This window comes from Drosophila busckii, chromosome 3R (assembly GCF_011750605.1).
Source record: "Drosophila busckii strain San Diego stock center, stock number 13000-0081.31 chromosome 3R, ASM1175060v1, whole genome shotgun sequence".
Taxonomy (NCBI): Eukaryota; Metazoa; Arthropoda; class Insecta; order Diptera; family Drosophilidae; genus Drosophila; species Drosophila busckii.
Window position 1 is genome coordinate 13,128,963 of NC_046607.1, and position 9,127 is coordinate 13,138,089.

Genomic DNA, 9,127 nt, shown 5'->3' on the forward strand with positions numbered 1-9,127 from the left:
AATTTGTCATGTTAATATGTTAAAGAGCTCTATAAAGTGGTTCTCTCCACAGTCCGGCGTATTTCAATGAGCATAATTAAGTGTTTTTTTTTTCGTATATATATTTACATAAATGACAACCGATGACGACCTCGTCGATAGCTGTTCGTAAGCCATAATAAATTTTTAGGGTTTTCGCGCTGCGGAGTTTTATGCGCACGCGTCTGGGCTTGCTAGTCTCAAGCCAGGCCTTCACTGGTTTAGCAAGACGTGTCTCTCTGGATGTCGTTCACATCCGTTTAGTAAAATATTTGGGTTCTATAGCGCAAGCTTTGAATGGACGCATTAGCATAAGCAAAAGTTGAATATAATACAGCATACTAGTTTCAGCTTTGATGAAATATTTGGCTATTAAACCAGTTCGATTTTGATTTATAAATAAACTGTCTTCAGTTTTAGTTCAATGGAGTTCAAATCAGTTGGACATTGAGAGTGTTGCAATAAAGTAGGCAACAGCAATGTAAACATAAATGTAACAGAGGAATGTCTGTAGCAAACGAAAGTGAATAACTGGGAATTCTCAACATGTGGTAAACCAGAAATTCCTAAGCGAGTTTCAGGTATTTAAAGCTTTGTCTGGAACAAGTTCTAAGGCGAGTTTTAATAATTATTGTTTAATGTTAATTTGAATCTTTTGTTAACACACTTGTGCTAACTTCAATGGTGCAATAACCTATTTAACATAGCAATTGCTTAGCTAATAAATTGTAATAGAATAGTCAACACCAACAACAGCAATACATAATGAAAAAGACTGCAAAAGTTGAATGCCATTCAAAGCTAACGCGCTCAGTGGGCCAAGTCGTAATACAAGCTTACTCAAAAATCACGCACACACAGACAGACACACACACACACACACAGTTACATGCAAGTCGTTTTGAAGTCAACGAAACTTCCGCCGTTCTGTATGCATGTTAAAAACATTCGTCAAGTTTTTCAACTAAGCTGCGCTCGCGAATCTAAGCATGCTCAGCCTAACTTTAGTATATGTGCGCGTCTGTGTGTATGTGTGTGTGAGCTTGTTGTTGGAGTACTCGCAGCTTTGATGTAGACGTCGACGTTGGCGTCGCTGTTTTGCCAGAGCGACTACGAAACTTACTTTATCTTGTGATTGCTGAGAAGTCTAAGATTCAGTTGAGCATAAACATTTCTACGGTGCGGTGGTTGTCTTGGCGTCTACTAAGAACCACCTACGTACGCGCGTTCTGCAAAAGTTTAATATTGATTAACATTGATTTGCCAGCAAGAATTCAAATCAATTGCAAACAAAAAAGTGTGTGTGCTTCAGAATAAAATAAAAAACAAACAACGAACTAACATGACGTATCCTGTTAACAGCTAACAGTTAAAGCTACAACGACAACAACAAAAAAAAGTGCAATATATATATAGTCTATATAGTAGAAGGACCAACTTTACCTCACTGCTCAAACTGCTAACGAATCACAACAAACAATCAACATGGCTATGAATTATTACAACAGCAGCAGTCGCTTCGATATGGTGGTGGAGATAGCGAATATAGCGCTGGATGAGTTCAAGACGCATCACATAACGCGCAACTATACGGGCCTGGTGCAGCGCTATTATCAACTTGTCGAGGAGGATTATGGCGGTATGCAAAATAGTTATAAGGCCATAAAGCCATATCAAATGTGCGCTATTATAGAAAGATCAGGTCTGGCATACGCATTAAGCAAATTGTGCACAAAGCAAAAATTAGCTGATGTCATTGGCAACAGGAAAGCTCAAACTATAACTTCGGCAAGGCAAATGTCATAGCAAATTCTTATAAATAAATTATAAATATATAGCAATGATTTGCCGATTTTGCTGCTAAACAAATCGTAACAGCTGCAGACACAAAGGTTTTTATTTAACTACAGCGACCTTGGCATTGTATTTAGTTTACTTTAACTTATTTTTGGACAATTATTAACGTAATTAAAATATATTTACATTTGCTTATCTAAGATAGTTTTGTTGCCTGTCTTATGTGCAGCTGAGCATGTTGCTTTGTCATTTTCGTTTCGTTTTCGTTTTCGAGATTCAAAACGTGTTTACATATTGACATTTTTGACTGCCGCGAGCGGGTGAAAAGGTCAATGGAAGGTAATCGCAATTAAAAACAATGCAAAATATTATAACTAAGTACACACACACACAGAGCTTTTTGTGTATGTATGGTTAGTCATGCCAAGACAGCGCCAAATTTGAATGCCACTTGTGCGCCGCAGGTCGTACTTAAACAAAAGACTTAGAACACAAACTTGCTCAACCAAACGTAACAACAACAAAATATAAAAAACACATTTATGTATCTAATAAAACTCAAGCTTTAACAAGGTAGTCTTAAAAAAAAAAACATAATATTATATGAACTACTCAAGAAATTTGCCGACTAGACCTAAAGACTGTGCTCAATAATTTCAGTGAAGAGTAAAAGTTCAGTTATTGTTTTCAATTAATTGGCTTGGATTGTAAAACATTTTAAACGCTCGTTTAATTATGACAAATGGAAAGATTTATGCCAGCCAAGACTAAGAAATTTTCCAATGGGGTTCACCTTAAGTTTAATTGTAAACAAGCTAATGCATTTGAGTCCAGGTCCAGACAAGACGTCAATGAGTTCATTTTGTTAGCATGTGCAGTTGATTAAAACCGACTTGAAAATCCGGTTGCTGTTGTTATTGTTTTTTATGGATTTTAATTGAACATTAGAGTCCCTTGCTGCTGCTGCACAAGCATAAGCATTGACTAAGTTGGCTCTAAGTAAATGGAAACAAACAAACCGGCAAATTGCATCGTGCTTAGTTTTAGCTTAATCACGATTTCATTCAGCACTAAGCGCATTTGTATTAATTGGCTATACGCTTGTAAATTAAATGTTAAATTTGCATTTCTTGAATTTATTGCTGACTCAACAGATCCACGCGCCAAACGTTTTCCGCTGATGGAGCATCCGCTATTTACATTCGGTCTAGTGGCCATCTATCTGTCCTGGGTGCTGGTGCTCGGGCCGCTGTTCATGCGTGATCGCAAGCCCTTTCAGCTGCGACGCACACTGGTCATCTACAACGCCTTTCAGGTGCTGCTCAGCGGCTACATGTTCTATGAGGTGAGTTGGCAATTAAGCAAAGTTATGGCTCATGTCGAATTAATTATATTGTTTAGCATTTGATGGCTGGCTGGCTGAACTATTATAATCTGAAGTGTCAACCAGTTGATTATTCCGATGGTCCCATGTCGAAACGGGTAAGTTCTATTAACTAAACACATACAAGTTCGTTGGCTTCTTGGCTAACTTGACTGCTGCTGCTGCTGAATCATTGCCTCGAGTCTATTTCAAGTTCAGTCAAGCGCGCTCAAAGTTCACGTCAACTGCCAGCAACACCACAGCAAGTAAAAGTCAAAACAAACGAAATCTTTTGGCCAGTCATGCGCCGGCTAAGCAAACAATAACAGCTGACAAACAATGCCTTAATTATGAGCAATGCATTTAGTACTTGGGGTCAGCGTCAGCGCGATTCTTGTTAATAGTTTTTTAACAATTTGTTACGCCAGGCCAGTCACTCAAAATATTTAAAAACAATTTAATTGCTGGCTTAATATAGCCGCTTAGGCTAAATAAATACTCAATTTGACGCGCTTTGTAAATCATTTAAGTGGGCAACACCTACATATGTAAAAAAAAAAAAACAAAAACCACAGCAAGGTCGTCATAAAAACAAAAATTTTCTCATTCAGCATATAAATTGGTCTTGCGCAATTTTCAGAGCAAACCTAAGTCAAGGCAGCATAAATTTCACATCCGTTCGAAACAAAATCAATAAACTGAAGGGCATTTTCACGCTTTCACACCTTCATAAATATATTGCGCATACGCAGCGTAGCAGCGTTTCACTTTCAAAGAATACTGTGCCAATGTTAAGCTAACTCTTACTCTCTGCTGCAGATGCTGAATCTCTGCTACATCTATTACCTGTCCAAACTAACGGAATTCGCAGACACTGTGTTCTTTGTGCTGCGCAAGAAGTCGAGCCAAATCACCTGGCTGCATGTCTATCATCATTCGGTAACGCCGCTGGAGACCTGGGTGCTCGTCAAGTTCCTAGCAGGCAAGTAGAGAACAACTTGTGAGCCTTTGGAGTCAGCTCTATAATTTTTGTCGCTTGCAGGTGGCAATGCAACGTTCCCCAATCTGCTGAACAATTTCGTGCATGTTTGCATGTATTTCTATTATATGATGGCTGCCATGGGACCGGAGTATGCCAAATTTTTGTGGTGGAAAAAATACATGACGGAGTTGCAGATCGTAAGTATTGAACAGACTGTTAATTAAATCAGTTCCATCACAGTTAGAAACACGTTTAGAAGTTTTTCTCATGGAGCAAAGGTAAACCAGTTAGACCTGACGCATGCGAGAGAGCCTGAGTCTGAGTCTGCTGAGCCTGTTTGCCATACAAATCAATTGCCAAAAACAAAATAAATATATATACATATATATATATATTACTTAATGCTTCTAACTGTGTCTTGCAACTGGCCAGCAGGCAAATGCCAGCCGTTTCAGCTGCAAGTGGAAGTGGTTTATGATTTGGCTTTTAAATGCAACACTCACAGACACAGACACACATACATAGTTGTATTACAGTTGTTGGCCAAAGGCCAAGTTGCCGTTGTTGTCTATTTCAATTGCATAAGCGGCCAACACTCTTATCGCTGGGAGTTCAATGCGCTGTTTGTCACTTTCGTTAAATCAACTTGCAACAATGCAGCAACAATTCTTTGACCTGCTTAGACACACACACACACACATGCAAACAGACAACAGCATGTGCTATATGCTGACCAGTCAAGTTGGTTTTTTTTGTTTTGCTTCTAAGCTTGGTATTTTTTGTTATTTTTTATTTTGCCAGCTTTAGTTTCAGTTGTATTTTCATTTGCTTATTAGCAGCGGCATTTGCGACACTCGAATGATTTTGCTGGCAGTCTTCTAACTAATGTTGATACGTATAATTGAAAGAGCCGTACATGCAAACACACACACACACACAGCTACAATCGAGACAATCGTCGGTAAATAAGTTTCATTGCAATATTTCGAAATTCTTGAACGCATGTAACATGGCAAGTTTAGTTAGTTCTGCTTCTGCTTCTACTACTAGCTGCTGCTGCTGCTGCTGTTGTTGTTGTTGTTGCTGGCCTGCTTCGACGTGCGGCTATGTGTGTGTTGCCTTGAGTGGCACTCAGCGCCACAGTTGACTTGTCAAACGTTCGGGCAGCAAAGCTCACGTTTTATATGCATACTTATATGTAGATTCTCGTCTAAGTAGCTGTGCTTTAGTAAAAATAAAACATGTTGCTGCTACGTACTACAGTTAAATATGTAATTTATCAATGTGCACAAGTTTTTTTCGCAGTGTATGCTGACGTTAGGCGTTTTAGCTGCTTTTTCATGACGATTTCGATTGCACTATGCTGACAATTTTAATGGCTTTGTTATATGACAATCAAACGTTAAGTGGTTGCATCTTGCATATAATTTATTTGTTATTATTGCTGTTGTTGTTTTTGCAAATGCTGCTGGCCAAGCCCACAATATAAATCAACAAACAGCAGAAAACAACTAGCGTAGAATTCTTATTGGCCATTTAGGCATCGACACCAATTGCTGGTCAGCGTGTTGTTGCAACATCCTTGTTGCTTAGCCGCTGCGCCAATTCCAGCTAATTGCCACATCGTACCGATTCGACCAGTTTCGATTACATTATCTTTTTCGGTCTGGCATTCGCCTGCTTTTGCTTTTGCTGTTCCGTTTTGCGGCAATGAATGTTGAGCGTTCACTTTTAAAGCCAACTGCCGCAACAGCGAACTTGCCACACCACTGAGTGTCTATGTCGACGACGACGACGCCGACGACGACCAATAGCAGCAGCAGCAACCAGCCATATCCACACAATAAGCAGCTTACGTGCCTAGCCGGTAAAAGTCAAGCCACACAAATTGCCACTTTCGGTTTTCAAAGCTCGCGCCTATATATTCAAGCAAGTCCATTCATTCGCTCGCATACGTTGCAAGTGCAACAGTATTTTTACTATTACGCTGCGCTGACCCACAAAACTTTGAAATGATGCAACAACAACTGTTGCTGGCGCCACAGCAAAGCGCAGGAGGCAATCCAACAACAGTGGGTAGAGCCTTCAGTTCCCTTTTCAAATAAACATTACTTCCAATCAGAGCCTTGATCAACGCCTAAGTCTAATTTTAATAAAATCGCAGCAGCAACTAAGCAAAAAGCTTTAAATATTGTTTACTGCTATGCGATTCTCTATTTTGGAGATTTCTTTTAATTAAATGCAAACCACTGTGCGCCTCGCCTCTGTGTGTTGCAGTTGCAATTGTGTGTGCACATGTATGTAATGGAGCGTTTAAGCGTTGACGTTGGCTTTCAACGTTAGCTATGAGCAATACCAAACTTGGCCAACAACAACTGAGAGCTGCCCACAAGCTACAACTGGCTTATTGGCTGACTGACTTTGCGGCCGATTCGCAGCGCAGTGTTAATGGCAACTTGCAGCGCTTGGTTGACCAACATGTTGCTTGTTGTTTGTAGGTCACAAAGAGCGCAACTAGCAGCTAATTCAAGTATATATAAATATGTTTATATGCATATCTGTGTGTGTGCGTGTGTGTGTGTGGTGCGTAGTTGTAGAATGTGTTATAAGTGGGCGTGTGCTAATCGGAATGTGTAGTTAGCAATTGCCTGTTTATCAATATTAATAAATAATGCTTAGAATTAATTATTGGTTTCACTTAGCGTGCATTTAGTGCGGTCAGCTATATAGAAAGACTTAGGCAACAAACTTGCCAAGTCGATAATCAATTTTTTTAGGCCAAAAAAGTCAAAGTCAGACACTAACCGACACTTACAACACAGACAACAGTTATTATGGCAAATTGCTAAATTTATGCTAACCAAAGGTTTTTGTGGCTACCTTTGTACGCTCAAGGGTGTACCCCTCGCCTCGCCCCCAAGAGCTTAAGCGTTTAACATAAATTACCATTTAATTCTAAGCAATTGCAAATGTTGTGGCTGGCTGGCTGACTAACTGGCTGGCTGGGTGGCTGGCTTGTTTGTCTATAATGCTTATTCATGGTCACAAGCAAGCCAACGTTAACTTCCGTTTTTTTTTTAAATGCCTAAACGTCTAAAGTAACATGTTATAGCTTAACAGATTAGCTAAACTTTTATAGAAACTTAATTATAAGTTATAAATGTATAACTGTTTAACATTTTAATTAGCCACACACACAGACAAAAGTCAAGGCATCTATATCAATGTAAGTTACAAGTTGCTAACTTACATGCGTTAACATTGAGTTAATGCTAGGCTTGGACTCTAAAAATTTCCCAGTATTGAGTGCGCTCAGCAATTTCTTTATAATTCACACGCTTAATTTCTATATTTAAGCTTAGCATGCAACTACATTTAATCATTTACTTTGTCTACCCACAGGCGCAGTTTGTGCTTTGCATTGTCCACACCACACGGGCGCTCTTCAGCAATCAGTGTCAGTTCTCCAAGTTTATTTCAGCGCTGTTGCTACTCAATGCCACCATATTCTTCTGCCTCTTCATGAACTTCTATGTGCAGAGCTACAGATCCAAAGCGAAGCAGTCAGCGGTGCTGGCGGACAACAACAACAACAGTTGCAAGCTTAGCGACAATCAACAAAAGCAACAGCAACAGCAATGCTTGGCACAAAAACTGAAAGCGAACTGAGCAATCCACAAAAGAACAAACATTAACATTACTTCCAACAGCTGCTGTTGCCCAAAAAATGAAAAACAAATTTGTATATTACGATAGAAATTGGTGTTGGTTATAGGCAGACAGCATATAGCATATTGGAAGTACTTTGGTACAAAGGTAATTATAGTTATGGGAGCCATACATGTTTAGCTAGCAAACTGCACTCACACACACGCAAAGACAAGCCTAAGCCTTACACAAATTTTCTTAAATTTACTTTACTGCTTTTGACCACAATTATTTGCCTTTAGTATATATCGCAGCTTGTGCACATATACTATATAAAAGAACTGGGTCAATTTTTACGATCTGCCTAAACTTAAGTCATTTAATTTTAGCAAACTCGTCATAGCGCATTATATTTAAATTGCTCCGTTGACAAATCCTAACTTTTAAGTGCTAATTATAATTTTTGTATAGCTGTTTTGTAAATAGATTTTTTTCGTATTTGTTAAATAATAGATATTTGTAATTGCCTAAGCATAGCCCTAAGCCAACTAGTCTTAGTTACAAAAATGCGCACCAACAAACAGAGCAATAATAAAAGTTAAGAACTTTATATACAAAAAGAACAACAATCAAATATTTTATTTACATAATTCAAGTTCAATGCCTTAACTGAGCGACTTGTTTGTCTAATAAACACAACTAAGTAGCGTTTCATCATAATACCCTATTAAGTCATCAGCTGCCAAGCCCACCGAACAATATGTATTACTTACGATAGTATTGAAGGGCAGCTTACATTAGTAAGTGCAGTGAAATTAACTGCCAGTTAGTCTTGTCATACGTAACATTTTAACTTTCAGGAATATAATCTATTTGTAATTTGTCAGCTGTTAATGTTTAAGTTTTCAAATTCACGCGCCAGTCATTGCTGTATGTTAACGTTTATTGTTGCCAACTACACAATAAATACTGTTTTGTTTCTGTTAATGTGAACAAAAATGTTAAGCTTCGGACTTTTCACTCGCACCAATGTTGTTGCACAGCTCTATTGTTGTGGATGATACTTGCTTACTTCATTGTTCATGCTAACGGTCGTTTGGTCTTTGCGCTAGCCCTGGAAACCCAGTAGCGAACAACTGAATATGGTCGTGTTTGTGACTTAAGTTGTTAACAAATTAATAATTATAAATGCAAAATAAAGAAACATAATTGTTATCAGATGCTACGTAGTATATTGAATTGTATTGCACACTAAACCTTGCCAACAATGCGCCCAAGCCAACAAACATGCTTCTAAAGTAACCGGTTTCGTAATACAT

General features: G+C 38.6%; 1 protein-coding gene across 1 annotated transcript; it reads left to right on the forward strand.

The window, feature by feature from the left end:
• Window positions 1-1,189: 1,189 nt before the first annotated feature.
• LOC108604621 (elongation of very long chain fatty acids protein AAEL008004) lies at window positions 1,190-8,426 on the forward strand. The gene is made up of 6 exons (XM_017994168.1): window positions 1,190-1,657; window positions 2,970-3,160; window positions 3,217-3,297; window positions 3,998-4,160; window positions 4,221-4,357; window positions 7,563-8,426. Exons 1-6 carry the CDS (start codon window positions 1,504-1,506, stop codon window positions 7,827-7,829), a joined length of 993 nt encoding a protein of 330 aa, XP_017849657.1. The 5' UTR covers window positions 1,190-1,503; the 3' UTR covers window positions 7,830-8,426.
• Window positions 8,427-9,127: the final 701 nt, after the last annotated feature.